Source organism: Seriola lalandi, unplaced genomic scaffold (assembly GCF_002814215.2).
Source record: "Seriola lalandi dorsalis isolate HSWRI2012SDOR001 ecotype SW California unplaced genomic scaffold, Sedor1 jcf7180002052929, whole genome shotgun sequence".
In the NCBI taxonomy this organism is placed as follows: Eukaryota; Metazoa; Chordata; class Actinopteri; order Carangiformes; family Carangidae; genus Seriola; species Seriola lalandi.
Window position 1 is genome coordinate 513284 of NW_019523482.1, and position 18819 is coordinate 532102.

Sequence of the window (18819 nt, forward strand, 5' to 3'; positions counted from 1 at the left end):
TCACCATCAGTCAACACACCATCATCTGTTTATTAATTTCTATATATATATATATATATATATATATATATATATATATGTAGAAAGCAGTACATATCTTGAAATCCACATCTAAAGCAGCTATTTTAAAAGTAGGACAGAAAATGTTTCATCCAGTGAAAAGGAAACAAGGTCTTTGTTTTTCCATTAGTTTTTCTTTTTCAAGGAATAGTTCAGCATTTTGGGAAATATATTATTTCTTTATTATTACTTATTTACCTCATGCTGAGAGTTAGATGTGAAGATTGATACCAGTCTCATAACTAAACAGTAAATATGAAGCTACTGCAACCAGTTATAATAGCTTCACATAAATACTGGGAACGGGTAGAAAAGGCTTCTCTGTTTAAAGGTAACAAAGTCTGCTTTGTACCTGTGGAATAATGAGAAATTATACCTTTAAACCACAAACAAGGTGACAGAAGGAGGCAATTAAGAACCTGCTGCTGCTCATTCGAACATGGCAGTGAGGACATGTCCTGCAGAAAATGAGGTTACAAGGTATCAGACCGTAGAAATCAGCTCCAGTCACTTATTCCAGTGACAAAAGTCCACAAAGTTCTCCCTAAGATCCCTGATTCCTTGGTCACTCAAGTAGGAAAGAGAAGGGTCCCATACTTAAAAAAATGAAATTGCTATAAAAGTCTAAGATCTGCAGCATGTATTTCTAAATATATTTGTTCAATAAATATGCGTTGTCTCGCAGACAACCACACATTTGTGGGAGAGTGGTGGGACAATCCACAGGATACGGGAGTTATTCAGAGAATCTCATTCATATCTTTGAGAACATTTTGACCTAAACAAGGAACTCTTTGGTTATTTGTGCTCTTCCCTTTGTCATTCAGGACCTTGAGGAGTTCTGCTTTAAGTTCTGCGTGAATCACCTGACTGAAGTGACCCAGACTGCTGCTTTCTGGCAGATTGACGGCAACTTGCTCAAAGATTTCATATGTCGAGCCAGCCGCTGTGGAGCCTTCAAAAACTGACCTCAACCCCAAGGTAATGATGGGAACTAACGCAAAGGATGCTGTGGGACTCTGTGGGAGTAAATTCTCAAAAGATGTCATCACCCCCAGTCAGCTGCATGTACCTTCACTGACAGGTGGTCACACAGTGGAAATCTTTAGATTATCACTGTCGAATCTGTTATTTAGCTCATTCCGGACTAGAACCTGTTTGTTCATTACATGAGCTGTACGGACTGAGATTACAAGACACAGCTGACAGGTAGCAGCATCATGTCAGAGTGCAGTGATGGTAGTTGTTTGCCGCAGTGCCTGACTGCTTATTAATTTACACATATTGTGTAAAGGAGGATACTATTGCTTGATCAAGTTGTTTCTTTTTAACTTAAAAGGTTTTTGCCAGTCGCCTATTCACACTTTACTTTTCTATTTTTTTGTTTAATTGACCAAGTTACTCCCTCAGTCTTTGCACTCGTATTCTTAATATGATTTTGTTCCACTTAACTAGAAGACCATATTGTAGTTTGGATGTGGCATCTGGATTCATGGGTTTCAGGCTGAGGTATGAGACTCTGTGCACTTGTAGTTTTCAGGACAGAATGAATATTTTGAAGACTGGACACTAACATAATGAGCAAACAGACTGAGGCATCCAAGGCTCGATTAAGTCTGTTTGGGTCAAACTCCAGTCAGTGATTATTAGTTCCAGTGACTTCCACAGCTGTGATTCTAAGGTGTGAGCTTTTTTCCAGGTTGTAAGTTGACCCAAAGATGGGAACTCAGGTTTTAAGTGAGATTCAGAACAGAGTGATTCAGTCTAAAACTGTGGATTTCGCTTTACATTTGTGGATTGCATAGGTTGGAAAGTTGTTATTGTGCATCTACAGCATAGCATATATTAAGCTTATTTAGTTAGTCAGTTTTTAAACGCACAAAACAGATAACTGGCTGTGGAAATGCCTGGTTGCACAGCCAGACAAAGGTATGGAGCCACTAAGATTCAGTTTAATGCATGTAGCCTTGCAGAGGCCTGGGCTGAGTGGGCCTGGACGGAGATTTTGAAGGACACTTGTGCAACTGCATAACATACCTGCTGGATGTTGAAAACAAGATTTTACAATATTAACATTAATAAAGTTTTTTAGTGAGATCTACACTACTGCCGTGAGTATTTTGAAGAACATATTTGCTATTTACTTTGCAGGACATTTCTACTTTAAAATCAATAATAATGTTTTATTGATATGAAGTGCCAGTTACATTTTGTGACCTCTACAAACAAATGAATAAAAAGACTCTGATCTGCTTGTGTTTTCTGTAAACAAGTGTTTTTCAGTATTCAAAAAATGTATTGCAATAAACCAAATTGGAAAAGGTGATGGGTAATATCAGATAAAGTACAATAATTGAGTTTGACAGGTTATTAACATAGTGGATCAACCTCTTTTGTGCATCTATAAACCACAAGATGCAAACCACCTTCACAAATACACAATGCAGCATTCCAGCATTCAGGATTTATAAAGTGATTCCACCACCATAAAGTGTTTTGTTTCATCATGTGTCAAACTAAATGATCCTCCTACAAATAGTCCTAATTATTTCACCCAGATGTGTTACAGATGTTCCCAAAGACATTTAGAGACCTTCAGATCTGCATATTGTATCTTGGATACAAATGTTATTCTGTATTGTTAAGATGTTATGTTGAGATCATGTGGCCACTGTAGGTTCTGCCTGTTTTTCCTTTGAAATTATTTTAACTTATGAAAATCTTTCAGTCGGCTGTTAAATGTTGGGATAGTTTTTTAGCACTCAAGAGCAGTTGTTCTCTCTGTCATTACAAACAACTGGAAAATATTATTATGTATTATTAATAGTTCAAAGATTTGAAAAATGTATATTATACTAGGAGCAAACACGAATTATCTGATGATATGTTACAACTAGTTAAAACTTTACAAAAAAGATTCAAGAACATCTTTCAGCTTCAGTTTTTATCTTTTACAGTTATAAAAATATATTCCAGAACACAAATTCATTTTTAATCATAAATGTAAATGTAAACAAAACAAAACGTCTGGATTTCACTGTCCCAACAGGACACAGAAAAAATTACTTGTAAACACTGAGCTGTAAACTGCAACATTATTTCAGCTCTCCTGTCTATGGTTTACTAGTTTGAAGATAAGATCAGTCTGTTCAATCACTGACAACATGTAAAGACAAAGAACTGTAATTATAAGCAGTTTGGGGAACAAGGATCTTGAGAGACTCTCACTGATCTATATAAAAACACACTTTAAACGTAAAATTGACATAAACAAATATTTTTTGTTTTTCTACTGTGGGTCATTAGGTTTACTATAAAATATCCTCCATTTTAACTACCTTAAGAAAAAGATCATATTAAACAAGATCTCAGTTGAACATAATGAAAGCAAGGGAACTTCAATGTAAACATATTTAAAGAATTTAGTTTCTAGGGTTGGATATGGGATGATTTCAAGACAAATATTCTTTCCAATTCTTCATGTTCAGTAAAGCTTTTGAAATCACTTTTCCCAGACTTATTTTTGAAAATGAAACAACTCTTGTGTACGATATCTTTTAAATGGAACTGCAAAATCTTCATCTGATTTCTAAGCATCATGATCACCGGCTGAATTCTGAGATTACAATGCAAGATTCAGCCTTTTTAATCTTAAAGTGATTTTGAATTATCAGTGCCAAACATTGGCAGTTTTATATTTCCATATCCAGCACAGCTTTCCACTATTGGAAATTAACGAAGGTACAATCATTAAAAGAAAATATACATATACTGTTTGTGTAAAAAATTCAGAGTAAATACAGAACAACAGTGAGAAGGGAAAGGTAACTGTAACCTTGATCTCCTCTAGCTGCTGATGGACTCATCTCCTCAGTGCTGAGACGACCTTCTTCATCGCTGCTGCTGCCTTTGTCAGCTCCATTTGTTTCTGTTGTAACTCTGTCAAAACAATATATTGTTATTTATAATTTGCGCTTTCATTACTATAAAAAAAGGTTAAACAAAAACTGAAGCTGTACTTTGCTATTATTAGTTAAACAGCCGAACATTGTGGTGAAGTGGCCTAATATGCATTTTTTATCTTTACTGCTGTCATTGGTTTTCATTATGTAAACTGCAATTAAAGATTGACCACATCTGTTTCTCTGTCATGTTTAAACATGGCTATACTTCCCTGATCAATCTACACTTAATATCCCATAATGACAATGCGTAAACAGAATTTTAGTGTTTGCAAATTTATTAAAGAGTAAAAACTGAAATATCACATTGACATAAGTATTCAGATCCATTCTCATATTTTGCAACCTCAAACATGCAATTTTAAGCTGTGCCATCTTTCTTCCAATTTGCCAGTGCAAAACCTTGGTGCAGCTCGGGCCGCAACTAATAGTTATTTTCATTATCAAGTAGTCTATCAATTATTTTCTCTATTGATCATTTAGTCAGCTCAAACTGACATCCTTAATCTGCTCGGGTTGTTTGACCAACAGTCTGAAACCTGCACATATTTCATTTACTATCATATGCTGTATGATGAAGACGTGCAGTTAGATTCTTGAATATGAGAAGCTGGAACCAAATATTTGGGATTTTTGCTTTAAAAATGACTGAAACAGTTAATTATCTAAATAGTTTTAGCTGATTAATTTTCCTGCAATCTAACCGATCAATTGGTTAATCGCTGCAGCTCTCAATGCAGCCCATTATTAAATTAGTTTTAAGGCCAAACAAAGAACCTCATACATCAGTAAACATCCCCTAAAAGCCTAGACACTAGGAACACTGTGAGATTGCAATGAAATTTACTGACCAGACAACAAAATTGTCTGCAAATTTTGGTGCCAAAGAGAGGTCAAGCTGTCTAAAGCAAAACGTGTGAATCTCTGCAGAGTGCACTTTTTAAGAGACTCAGCTCTACATTGTTACATTACCTCCACTTTTATCAGTCTAAACTACTTCAGCCTTTGCTGAATGCTAAAATTGCATATATGTTTTCACAGTGATGCTAAACTACTCTTGACCAAGTGAGGGACAAAGGTACCAACCCACACAGAGCCACACTGTTAAGAGTGTACTTCACCTTTCTGCTGCTTGGCCACGAGCTCTGCCAGCTTTCCAGAAGCCGCCATCACTGTTAGTGCAAGATCATAATCTGTGGAAAAGAAGAGAGAGCATAAATGTATGTATGAGTATGAGACCAGAGATGTTGTCCCAGCAACTTGTGAGTATACTGAATCCTCTCTCACCCTTCTGGCTGGCCTGGTCTGACTGAATTCTGCTGGCGATATCGTTCATCTCATTAATGAAATCAGTAAAGATGGCCTGTGTGCATCCTGCCACGTTACAGCTTTTCCAGAAGCTTGGGGAGTCAATGATGAGCTCTGGGTCAAAGCAACGGCCCTTAGGACAAGGAGACGAGGAGATGAGGGATACACACGTGGATTCAGGAGGAGGCGGGGAAATGGCCGAGCTGCTGCACTGAGGTGAGCCAGTAACACTGTGGGGTTTAGAGTGGCCAGGAGAGGGAGAGGGAGGGGCCCCAGTGGAGCTTTGCTGTGGGGCAGAGGGTCCAGCGACGTGTTCATCAGGACTGCACCCTGAGAAAAGGGACAGCCCCATGTGTTATCACAGCTTTCATAACATCACAACTGTATGTTTCAGTGTCATCATTTTTGATTTGATATTTGAGTAATTTCCAAACTTCCTGCAACAACAGCATCTTACTGGGCTCACTACAAAATGGTTTTCCACATATTATTTATTTTGCCCAAATTGATTGTATCATTCATCCAAACTCTGTAAGGCTCTGTCTGTACTGTGATCTGTAGCAGCGTAACTGCTCTCTTCACTGTCGTGACCAGGCACATGTTTTTGAACATTTACAAATGGTATATTAATAAGTATATGAAAGGTTAAATGTATGTGCACTTTCATACAACATATGCATATAACCATGAGGTCAGATTGCAAATGTGTGATGTCAAGCTGTTGCAATCTGTTTTTTTGGGGTCTTTTTTAGCATGCCAGCAGCAGGGCTGTACGAATGGCACTGTTGGTGCTTTGGTCCAGACTGAAATATTTCCACAAACTACTGGATGACCCTGAGCACAAACAGAAGTGAGCCCTGTAAAACCATGTGACTGTATAATATGTGCAATATAAACTGGAGTCCAAAAGTCTGAGACCACATTAAAAATATATTCACATAAACCTGGGAATAACCAGCAAATTTGAGGATTGAGAAACATTTTAAAATACAAGGAGAAATATTTAAGATTCTGCACTATTTCTAGGTCATCAATAAAATTTAAGCATTGAGGCATTGAAAAATGCCTCAATGCATTTGGGCATTGAAAAATTTAATACTGAGATCCACTCAGATGGATTTGATCTACTCATCAGTAACTCAACTTGCAGCCAGTGTTCACCTGTTATAAATAAGGCTGTGGCTCCAGCTTCCAGCAGATCATAGCTTATTAAGTATCATTGTGATGATGGGAAAAATAGCATCAGAAATAAGTAAAAGAGTCATGAGTCAAATTGTTATTCTGGGCAAAGAGACTTCCTCAGCATCAAATCATGGTTTGACTAAAGCTTAATGAGGGGGCAGTTCATGGAGCTCTAAAACGCTTTGCAGTAAGTGGATCAGTTGTATCCAAAGCACAATGAAGCAGACCTAAAGTGACCACGCCATTAGAAGATCAATGCATCAAGCTTAGTTCTCTGAGAGATAGAAAAGCAACGTCATCACATCTATAGAATTTACTAAATAAATAACGCAAGACTCCAATCAGCAAAAGTACTGTTAAAAGAAGACTGTCTTGTGGTGGTCTCAGAGGACGAGTAGCAGGTTCTAAACCACTTCTAACGAGGGAAAACAAGGCCAAACGCCTGAGGTGGGCTAAGAAATACCAGAATTTCACAGTGGATGAGAGAAGAAATGTTATATTTACTGATGAATCCAAGTTTGAGATTTATGGCAGTAACAGAAGGGAGTGTGTAAGGAGACGAAAAGGAGAGAGAATCAAACCGACAGAGAAACATGGTGGTGGGAATATTCACATCTGGGGGTGTTTTGTATTATCTGTCCTGTAAAATATTTTTTATAACACTTCTACTGAATCTGTATCTACTTTTCTGAGTTCCTGACACACTTTTAAAAAGTTAATGTTATCATCTCACTGCATTTCAAACAAACTGTTCTGCCACAGTAGGAGTAAAACTTGCCTTCATCTTCTCTCTTTTTCTCCTCCGCTGCTTTTACCAAAATCACTTTGGGATATGCTGTCGATACTGTCTGAGGTGAGAGTGCAGAACTTGTTGTTGCCTCCGTGCAGATTTCCACAGGAAGTAGACTCTCTGACTCAGCATCCTGAGAGTAAGCAAACATATATCGTGTCACAATCCTGTTCTGCAAGTGATAATGGTACATCATACTATCAATCACATATAAGAAGTATATATATTCTGTGATCAAGTATCTTTTGCAGGCAGGCTAATTCAAATTAGCCTTAAGAAGCTATAAAGAAATACCATGAATATCAGGTAAAAGACTAAATAAATTAGAAGAATTGTTCAAATGTGTGAATAACCAAAACATCATATACTTTGAAGACAGGAAACATGTTTGACAGTAATAATGCACTGGACAGTAACAACTCACTGAATCTACGGTTGTTTCATCTTCATCTTTATTTTCAAATTCATTCTTGACCTTCAGTTGATTTCCTAAAGGGACAGAGCAGGAGTTTGTAAACCACTGGTATACAGCATCATGTCTTAGCTATATATACACAGAATCTGGCGTGACTGTTTACCTGAGGTGCACTCTGTTTGACACTCTGTGTCTTTTCTGTGAAGGCAGAACATCATAGAGAAAATTATCTACTGTGGTCCATGTTAATGCAATCCGATACAAAAGGCCTGTACTAAAACTACATTTTTAATAGTTGTTTAATTAAAAAAAAATTAAATTAAATCGATTTGAATTAACTTAATTGAGTAAAAGTCATGAAATAATGTGATGTCAAGAACACCTGGAGGGAACTTCTAATTTGATACAAACTCAAGGATGAACCAATTAGATTTTGGAGGTCAAAGGTCAAGGTCACTGAGGCCTCACAAAATGCGTTTTTGGCCATAACTCTCAAGAATTCATATGCTAATTATGATACAATTTAACACAGATGTCTACTAGGATAAAATGATGTAAAAAGTCAGATGTCAACTTCACTGTGACATCATAAAACACTTGTAGCCATCATTCAACGCTGTAACTCAGGAACAGGAGATTGTTGATATTTACTGCAACTTGATTGGTTGACAGAGGCGTGAGGTGGTAATTCTAGTTATGGTCATATAGTGCACACTGCAAAAATTATTACACAATGTAAATAACTAAAAATAAACTTATTTCACACTCATTCTCAATGAATCACTGAGAGCTGGTCTTACCTTATAAACTGAGGCGTAGTCAACAACTGAATGACAAACAAAGAATGAATGATGGAGAAGAAAGATATATGATTATTAAACATTATTAAACAACTCTACTGATGATAATAGTTAGGGATTAAGATTGGATTTACATAGTTCTCTGGAACAGAGTTTGCACTTTCATCTATATCGGACTCTAAAGGGGCGAAGATTTCCATTTCTGTGTTGGGTTCATTCTCATCTGTAGAAGAAAGGGAATCATATAAATCAGTATTGTAACGGGTTGATTAGTTCATTAGTTTACATTCTCTCACTTGCAATTGGTTAACCTGAATGTGAAGAATCAGATATTCTCCTTGTCTTGGCTGCAGATTTATTTTTGGATTGGTTCTCCTCCTGTCTGTGACAAAGGAGAGAGATCGGGTATCTTTCACAATTGTAATAGGTAGACTTGACTGGGAAGGTGGTGGTGCTGTATTAAACAAAAGCAAGGATGTAATCGTAAAGAAAAGTAAAAACTGTAGATGATTGACAAATCAAATACATTGTACATAAATATAATTATTTAAGCTGTAATAATGGCCACATTCTACTCAAAAGTCTCAAAACATCAAAGAAAAAAAGGTTTGAACAGCCAAGTCCAGGATGCAAACGATCAAACACTTACCTGTCATTGAAACTCAACCGTCTCTGTTTCAAATGCAAAAGCAAAATGATTAAAATCATTGAATCGTTTTGAAGAGAAATTAAAATGATATTAAAAAGCTTTATTTAGAGTGACTGAGAATAATATGTAAACCTTGGAGTGCAAATGCGTCGTACTGCTGGATGAGTTTGAGTCACTGCTGCAAACAGATGGTCTGGCTTCTGCAGCATCGTCTGTCAAGGAGAAAGATGTTTAGTCTGTGACACTAAGAGGTAGAACAGGAGACATGAGACACTCAGAACAGGACTTACCATTGTTGTTCCTCTTATAGGATGAAGGAGCATGTTTGTCACAATACAACCTAAAAACACACACGTCTACTTATCACAACGTGATCAGATATTGATGTTGAGAGCAGATTAGAAACACACAACAATTTAGTTGTAGAATTACAAAGGAAGATGTTGCAAAATGTGAACATACTTACATAATAATGCTATTAGACAAACTTTCCAAACTGATATTTCCTTCTGTCTTCTCACAGGTGAGACAATATACCTCATGAAAATAAACATGGACATCATTACTTCCTAGACAGTCAATGCAAACATTTAAACAATTACATGTATACTGACAAATCTCATGGAATCCAATTAAAAAGTTTTGCCTGTTGACACTGTTGTGCAAAAGCTATAAAGCTAAAAGACTAAAAATACATCCATGTTCCACATCAATGTTCCTTCGTTACCATGCGCTATTTCTGTGACATTTGCTGTAAACTACAGTTACCAGCTGTTTTAGGAAATTGCTGATAATTTTTTATTTTATTTTTTTAAAGGTTTGCAGTTTTCAGTGATGTGCTTTACGTCTATGTAGGAGATAGATCCATCAATCAAACCTTAGATGTTCCAGCTTCACTGGGATTTTTGGAGGTTCCATGCCCATTTACAGAGCCGTTGTATTTCGAGCCTGAAGAATTCAACACATAATATCGCATACGTTGAAGAAAAAAAAAAAAAAAAAGGTCACAGAAAGGCAAAAATTCAGAGATGCCCACTTACTTTGTGAATGGTGTTTGAAGCAGAATAGCCTGATGCATAAACACAAAACACATAAAAGAAGTTTTAGGAAAATGTATATTTAACTGCAATGACACATAGATGTTTCTTCCAACAAATAATGCAAATGCAGGACAGGTGTTTTCTAAATATACAGGTAAACAGACACAGTATGTTGCACTGACCCGTACTTCCCATTGTCTGGGTCTTCAGTAATCTCAGCTCGCTCTTGAACAGCACAGGGGTAGTGGAAGGACTTCTTGCAGCGTCCGACTTCACACCCAGCAGTGGCACCCTTTTGCTTACATCTGTTACAATACTAATGCAAACAAATGAGTAACACAACTACAAATAGTTTCAAGCACACAATTAGGGGATTAGACCTGTTCAGACTGGACAATGTCAGTAAACTTTACCAGTTTGCTTCCTCGTTTGACCTCGTTCATCACATCCTCAACGGAGAAACCAAACAAGTCGTCAAACTCTGGTGAATTCCGACAAAAAATACCCGAGGAAAATAACTGTAAAACAGAAACAACACAAGTGAGGAGAAAATGTCTGACACTGTAATTCAAAGATACATTATGTAAGTGTATCAGTTGTAAATGAAGTACATTAAAATCACAAATGAAGAGCAATACTGCTGTTTGTTTTAATGCTTAAGTGAGTTACCCACTAAATAAAATAAAATTACTCTTCCACAAGAGGGTGACAGATTTTATGTTGGTATAACCTGTTTTTAAAATGATTTCTACAATTTGATGTCACTGTAGGGACATTCTTGACCTGTTTAAATAAAAAGACAAAAAAAGTTATAGTTGTAAAAGAGATTTGCCAAAAATTGTCCCATTTTACCCGAGATAACCCTACTTAGTCCTTTTTTTTTTTAATTTTTTTTTTTTTTTACAATTGGTAACATGTATTTCTCAATAATGAGTTAACTGTTTTCCAAACTCTTCCCACAGTTTAGCACAGCAAGAGTCAATGTGGACTAAACGGTGACTCACTTTTCATTGCTCTGACACAAAATGCATTCAATAACCATGTCTTTCAAAATACATTCAACTGTTTCCTCACTCAAACTCAACCACCACTAAAACTGTGTATTTATAGAGCCCACAAAAACAAATCCATCATAATACAAAATTACTGTAAACTGGACTGTAATTTGCTACATCCTGCTGTCTACATCTAAACAGAAATATAATGATAAAAATGACCTCTATGACAGATTTGTGCCAGTTGAGGAAAGAGGGAAGATTCCCAGCACATCCCAGGGGTGTGTCACTTCTCCTTACACAAGATTAACTCTTGTTCTGTGCTGCATGTCAGCAAAGAAAGCTTTGCTTAGGGTTTTGATAAAGTGAACTTGGTGTAGAGAACTGTGTGTTTTCAAATGTAAAAAAAAAAATGAAATAACTAAATTTACCAAAAATGCCAAGAGTTCTGCTTCTTGGCAGCTATTATACCACCTCTGCCCTCTCATCATTTCAGGATGTGTGGGACAGCTCCGCACTTTGCATGCAGGGCATAGCATGTGGAGGAAGGTTTCTACTGCTGTTTGTGTACTTTCATCGATCTCCATCTTCTCAGAGATCGATATCAAACATAATACGGTTTCGTCGTTCTTCATCGTCTGCTTTTAGCAAATGTCAGTGCTAAGCTTTTAACAGATTTAGCCAACTGCTAACTTTAGCTCACTAGCTACTCGTTGGAATTGAATGAAAAAAAAAAATCAAGGCCAAATAAAATTATATTCACCAAACAGTTCTGATGAGCAGTGACTTGATCTTTAGTCGACAAGGCTCCGGTTACCTTCGTCTCCTCGGACCGGTTACAAAGTACACAAAGCACTTTACGGCCGGGACTCATGTTTACCGACTGTTAGCTTGTCTGAAATAACCTCTTTATCTATCTTCAAGCCCGGTAAACGTAAATTTAATACGCCCACGTTACTTCAACGCTTTGCTCTATGCTCTTCCACTACTTTCTCGTTTCTCCGCCCATTAGTACGGTGGGTGGTTGCCAGGTTGTTGCCAGGTTGTAACCACGATATCCCCCCATCGAGCTGCCAAAACCCCAAAGGGCATTTCAATCTTGTGAGAAGCTATTTTTGCAAATAAAACTAACGTGTCCTGAGAAACTGTTGTTACAGATCTTCTTTATACATCTATATTGTGTTTCCCCCATAAAATAATCTGTGTTGTAACCGGGAATTTAGAAATACTGTGGTTATAAACTAAATTACCTTACTAAAAACATCTTTGGCTAGGCACCAACTAAAAACATCTATGCTCAAGGTATTTAAAAATGTCCTATGTTAGGCTATATACATTTAATAATTACTTTTTTGTGAGTTTCATCAGAAGGCGAAGAATACTGAGTTATTTTTATTTTATTTTCATTCTTTGCCCCCAAACAGTCCAATTTAGTCTAAGTCCTATCAAAACCCTATCATGTGCAATATATGTGTAATTGTAGGATGTAAACATTTCTTTCAGTAATTACAAAACCCTCAAAATGTAAAGAAATATTAATGTGGACATGCCTTTATATTATAATATTTCCATAACGTACAGATAACACAATTTTCAGGGACTTTAATCAGCTCATTTCAGTTTATTTCCAGTAGTCTATCATTAAAATTATCTTTCGGCATTCTAAAATACTTTATATGTTAGTTTAATTATACCACAAACACGATTTTATGTTCGTCTCTTTTTTTTTTTTTACACCTCTAAACGTTTCATGTGGAGAGTTTTCTGCTGTAATAAACAAATATTTGTTGTGTGTAGAAATGTGGCCACTTGAATGTCAAAAATACATTTACCTATTTAAAAAATGGCTCTTTTGGATAACAATGGTATTTTTCATGGCAGTGAATTTTCATACCTCCACATTACCTTTGAGTCTTTGGTCTCCACCTAGTGTAAAAGGTGGGTTTTAACAAAACCTGGCAACCGAGTTCGGCAATTTGAGTTTCGTTTCTGGTCGTTTGACTGTCTGAAGGCTCATATGTCTATCTGTATGTGTATTAAAATCTGATCATAAAATTTATAGGAACATCTAGAATGTTTTTTAGCCACAGACACAAAATGGATCGATATTTAGCCATTCAGAGACACACAGAAACAGTGACTGAATTATCACAAGTCATTTATATATAAAAAAAAAAAAATTAGACAAGTCACAAAGTAGTGACATCACCGTACTTAATGTACAATATAGCATCTCCAATAAACATTTCATGACGGACAGATATTAATGAACAATATCTACATTCATAACATGATCCCTTCACAGGGAATAAGTTAGCGATATACAGTGATCTCTGATTATTCACACTGAGAAACATTTTTAAACTGCAGCGTACATGAAAACCCACAGAGTTAGACAATGAAGCCATCAGAGACTTGAAAAGACAAAAGCTCATACACAGTCAAGTCCGGACAGCTGGTGACATAACAGGTTCCTAATGACAGGCTGACAGAGAGAAAAATGGCAAACAGGAAGAGAATAAAAAGAAAGTAAGAAAAGATGACATGCCAATTTAAAATTGGCTAAACATACAATATGAGGGCGTTTTCATTTCTTACAAATAAATAAACATGTAAAGGGGAAAAAAAGCAGAGGACAGAGGTGATTAGACCCTCAGAAAACATTCATTCAAGCTAAACAAGCTGTATGCATTTATCTCTTGCCCTCTTTTCTTATTTACAGTAATGGCGGAAATGTAAACTCTTGGGTGAATTAGTGCAGATGAACACAAAAACAACTGTCATCCACGTTTGATCACTAATCTTTCTCCATTTTTAATGCAAACACAAATAGATGCATTAACTGAGATCAGTCCTGCTGGCCCATTCATACATCTATTACATTAGAATCACACAGATCCTGCATAAAAAATAAACAGACAAGTGTGTGACTAGAGGAAGATCATTTTACTATACTATGAAATTACTGTGTGTAACATATGCATCTAGGCTGTATCTTCACTGTGCAATGGCACCACAGTCAAATCTATAATGTGCCATTGTCTCAATATGTGGTGCAAGTGCGTGATAAAAATCATGAAAAAAATACAGCTTTCTGTGGAAACCTGACAAAATACTTATGAGCACTGGTGTTGGCATTACAGCACAGATAGCCACATGATGCTAGCATTGAAGAGGGCCGTTTGGTGATGGAGGAAGTGCTGAGCAGTTATTCAGGGTTTGATGTCAGAGAAGCTTGTGTAGGTCTCGCTGCAGCTGGACGATGTGCTGAGGTTTCCAGAGCCACTTCCTTCTGTTGGAGACACGCATGTATTGAAGATTAAAATTACACTTGCATGACAATTGTGTGTTAACGTCTCACACAGTAAATTTCTGTTTGAATACCTGAGCTGGTGAGTGACTGGCAAGACTTGGACTTTCCAATGAGTGTGATAAGATTAGCAGCAGCAATCCAGCCCTCCTTAGAGGTGCTAAGGTTACGTACAAACCTGTATGACCACACACAAAAAAGTAGTATTATAGTAGTGCTGCTGTAATTGTTTTTATTTCCAATAGGCCACAGTAAAGGCTGTATGCTCACCACTGTCCATCATCTCCCTCTTTGACCAGCTGCACAATGTCTCCATTCTTCACTGAGAGCTCTTGAGCGTTGCCCTTCTCGTAGTCGGCGATAACTGTATATTTTCCGGCACACTATTCATAATGAAGCAAACAAGATACACAGTTGGAAAATCAGGAGCTTTGTCAGATCAAAAGTTACAGTAACGCCTAGGATTAGTTCGTGCTATGAATAGAGAAAACAATTCAGTCAAAACATGTGTCACCTTTAAAGCTTAATTAATCATTATTTTTACATTAACAATGGATCAAATGATGTTTCTGGCAGCAGCATGCAATGCTTTTCTGCAAGGAAAGTTATGATAAACCAGTTGTACGCTACCTGCCAGCAGCAGACAGCACGCAGACTAAGGTAATAACTAGCTGGTGAACATAGTGGAGCATTTAGCAAATATAGAGCCAGATTATTTTCCTCAGGAATTATTGAAGATCAAAGTAGAGCTAAAGGGAGAGTAAATATTACACTTAAATTCATCAGGTGACTAAAACCACTACTTCTTTGGTCTATGTCTGCTGGATATATGAACAAGAAATTGTTTGCTAACATGTTTAACAAAACAACTTTATACTGTGTGTCAGTGTTGTGTTAACAGCTTGTTCTGCTGCCCCCAAGCGGCCAAAAAAAAAAAAAAAAAAAAAAAAAAAAAAAAAAAAAAAAAAAGGTCTAAATAAATGAAGCATCTTATATTTAAATATAATTCTGTTTCATATTTGATCAAATGTGAAAATCCACAGAAAATGGAAAAAATAGGACACAGTTGTAAATTGTCATACAGTAAGAGTTATCTTCTATGGGCAAAGAGGACAGTATTCACTGGCAAATGTATCACAAACCGATCATGTGACATGTACAGCTGCTAATTATTCCACATGTACTGTTTCAACAGACTTTTAACATCACATGGTTTCATGGCTTGTTAAGGCCTTTTAAGGGAAACGTCTGTACATACACTTATGCAGTAGATACCCACAGACAGACTTGTTTTTGTCACTTAGGAGAACATTGCACTATTTATTCCCTGGAGACTTACCTTAACCTTAACTACAACCATACATACCTAACCCCAACCCTATGCTAAACCAAAGGGACACAAGGTGAGTACCCATACTTTGATTGTGTAATCAGGCTTTTGTCTCCACAGTGTGATTAGGACACAGGCAAGCTGACATGTTTGTCACGCATAGTGACTCACCAGCTTCTTGCCGTTTTCATCCTCTGGGTCAGAATTAAGAGGCTCCTCTGCGCTGGAATAGCCATCATGCTCCTCTGAGGCATCCAGTGACAGGGAAGCCTTGTTCCAGCCTGAGGGGGGGAAAAAAACAGGTGATTAGTCTACAGCAACATGTAACTTCACTCGCTGTCAGACATGTGAGTGGCCAGCAGTGACAGATCTACAAGAGTGAGGGAGTGAAAGGGAAAACCACAAAAAGCTCTTGAACAGAGAAGGTTGAGCAGCTAACCCCAGGAATCCCAGCATGACACAACCAGTCCCACAGCTATTATCAACTCTATTTTTCTACAACAGGGGAGGTGGACATGCAGCTCTATATTTTAAATTCCAAATGAAACCAAAATATAATGTGGCAGGCAACCATGTCTGTCAGTGTATCAGTGTGCATTTATTTGATTCTTACTAAGCCTGAAAGAAAGGTGAAGATTTCAGATGGGCAAAGCAAAAATAGAGAGAGACGGTCTATAGATTTTTATAGTAGTGAAACAGTGGACCCAACACACAGCCAGCGTGAGGCAGCTCGTGCCAGTGTACCTCTCCACTTTGTCTGTAAGAGACTAGAGGTGCTGAACCACCTGGCCCTGCTCAGGTGGAGGGGTGGAGGACCTGCATCTGAGGGACAGGAGGCAATGGAAACACAGCCAGTCACTCACCCTGCAGCAGCTACAGCAAATCCAACTCATCAGTGCTAGAGACCCTGGCTGTGCTCAGAAATCATGGATGAACAACAAACGAGATGGGGAGGTACGCACTTGTTGCTGAACAGACTAACCTTTGAAGCCGAAAGGCGTTGGGTCGCTCTGGCGTTTCGTCTTGTGATCAGGGCTCGTGGGGGATCCTACCATGAAACAGGAAAAAGAAAAGATGGGTGATTTGTTGATGCAAGAAAGAAACCACACCCAAAATACTGACAAGCAAAAGCTAAAGGAGTAAAAAAAAAAAAAAAAATCAAAGGGAAAAACTGCAATTTAGCTCTGATTACAATGACACAGTAAACTTGAAGAGAAACTGATACGAGGATAAACTAATTCTAATAAGGAGGGAAACTGCAAAATACAGCTCAATGTTGCAATGCATTTTGGAAGCAACATTACACTGCACTGGATTAAATAAAGCTGGGGTCTAGAGCTGTGTGATACCTGGAGACGGGAGGACTGTCATGGGTAATGTAAAACTTTTATCATCAGTAGTTGGGGGCTCTGTGGAGGGAAGCATGCAGTATTTGACCTGCTGAGCAAACATCTTGAAAATAAATTATGTCTTCACTCTATTCACTATACACTTCATAGACAGTTCAGGGAATAGTTTGAAATTGGAAATTAGATGCTTATTTGCTTATTTACCTAGAGTTAGATGAACAGATCAATACCACTCTTATGTCTGCATGGTAAATATGAAGCTATCGCCAGAAGCTGCTTTGCTTAGCTTAGCATAAAGACAGAAAGCCGGAGGAAACAGCAACTAATTGGCAACTCTAATGTGACTGACATTTTTTACACCTTTCAAAATTATAGCATTTTTTTATGCCTTAGTGTACTATTATGTTTTTAGATGTTTTATGCCTTAATATACTATGACAGTTTTTGATGATTTTGTACCTTACTGTACTGTCACATTTTTTGACGTTTTTATGTCAAATTTTTCTATGCAGTTTTGACGTCTAAGTCAAAATATACTATGACATTATGTACCTTACTATATTATTATGTTTTTTGAAGTTTTTATGCCTTGCTGTACTATGAAGTTTTATGTTTTACTATACTATGACGGTTTATGTCTTACTATACTATCACATTTTTCGACGGTTTTATACCTTATTATACTATGCAGTTTTTTGATGTTTTTGTGCCCTACTATACTATGACGTTTTTATGACTTTTTATGCCTTACTATATGTTTTTATGCCTTAATATAATATGACGTTTTTGTCTTACTATACTATAACATTTTGTGCCTTACTATACTATTAAGTTTTTATCCCTTACTATACGTTGATATTTCATGTCTTACTATACTATATTTTATGCCTTACTATACTATGACTTTTTTGACAATTTTATGCCTTATTATACCAAGACGTTTTTTGACATTTTCTTTACTAAACTATGACATTTTTATGCCTTACTATACTATGTTTTTATTAATTTCTATGCCTTACTATACTATGACATTTTTTTTTTTTTTTTAACTTTTAATGCCTTACCATACTATGTCGTTTTTATGATTTTTTATGCCTTACTATACTATGACATTTTTATGCTTTATTATACTATGTCGTTTTTATGACTTTTTATGCCTTATTATACAATGATGTTTTTATGAATTTTTATGCCTTACTATACTATGACTTTTTATGCCTTACTATACTGTGACATTTTTAAGCCTTACTATACTATGACGTTTTTATGCCTTACTATACTATGACTTTTTAATGACTTTTTATGCCTTACTATACTAATACTTTTTTATGACTTTTTATGCCTTACTATACTATGACGTTTTTATGCTTTTTATGCCTTACTATACGTTGTCTTTTTTATGCCTTACTATACTATGACGTTTATGACTTTTTTTGCCTTACTATACTATGACGTTTTTATGCCTTTTTATGCCGTACTACAGTATGACATTTTTATGACTTTTTATGCCTTACTATAGTATGACATTTTTATGCTTTACTTCGCTGACGTTTTTATGACTTTTTATGCCTTACTATACTATGACGTTTTCATGCCTTACTATACGTTGTCTTTTTTATGCCTTACTAT

The 18819-nt window shown here is 36.6% G+C and overlaps 3 protein-coding genes across 5 annotated transcripts in view; 1 reads left to right on the forward strand and 2 right to left on the reverse strand.

Moving 5' to 3' along the window:
• The window catches only part of LOC111650800 (RCC1 and BTB domain-containing protein 1-like), a 12090-nt gene extending 7896 nt beyond the window's left edge, over positions 1 to 4194 (forward strand). Inside the window, exon 12 of the mRNA XM_023400715.2 lies at positions 888 to 4194. Within this exon, the coding sequence (XP_023256483.1) occupies positions 888 to 1028 (141 nt within the window). The 3' untranslated portion in view covers positions 1029 to 4194. The remainder of the gene's footprint in view (positions 1 to 887) is intronic.
• On the reverse strand, positions 2990 to 12203 carry phf11 (PHD finger protein 11). 2 transcript variants are annotated; one of them, XM_023400713.2, is made up of 18 exons: positions 11965 to 12203; positions 10620 to 10724; positions 10389 to 10522; positions 10207 to 10235; positions 10044 to 10114; positions 9633 to 9703; positions 9457 to 9506; positions 9299 to 9378; positions 9167 to 9189; positions 8829 to 8899; positions 8652 to 8740; positions 8518 to 8543; positions 7881 to 7915; positions 7727 to 7791; positions 7291 to 7435; positions 5310 to 5660; positions 5144 to 5215; positions 2990 to 3999 (listed from the first exon to the last, which is right to left on the reverse strand). In XM_023400713.2, the coding sequence occupies exons 1-18, from the start codon at positions 12073 to 12075 to the stop codon at positions 3923 to 3925; spliced, it is 1605 nt and encodes a 534-aa protein (XP_023256481.1). In that variant the 5' UTR covers positions 12076 to 12203; the 3' UTR covers positions 2990 to 3922. The 2 variants fall into 2 exon arrangements, with proteins under 2 accessions (XP_023256481.1, XP_023256482.1); XM_023400714.2 differs by lacking the exon at positions 9633 to 9703 and having other exon boundaries at positions 9457 to 9469.
• A 1139-nt stretch (positions 12204 to 13342) lies between these two features.
• Positions 13343 to 17617, reverse strand: LOC111650789 (guanine nucleotide exchange factor DBS-like). 2 transcript variants are annotated; one of them, XM_087172460.1, is made up of 6 exons: positions 16824 to 17617; positions 16586 to 16663; positions 16013 to 16122; positions 14782 to 14894; positions 14586 to 14689; positions 13343 to 14493 (listed from the first exon to the last, which is right to left on the reverse strand). In XM_087172460.1, the coding sequence occupies exons 1-6, from the start codon at positions 16894 to 16896 to the stop codon at positions 14414 to 14416; spliced, it is 558 nt and encodes a 185-aa protein (XP_087028586.1). In that variant the 5' UTR covers positions 16897 to 17617; the 3' UTR covers positions 13343 to 14413. The 2 variants fall into 2 exon arrangements, with proteins under 2 accessions (XP_087028586.1, XP_087028587.1); XM_087172461.1 differs by lacking the exon at positions 16586 to 16663 and having other exon boundaries at positions 16824 to 17614.
• Positions 17618 to 18819: the final 1202 nt, after the last annotated feature.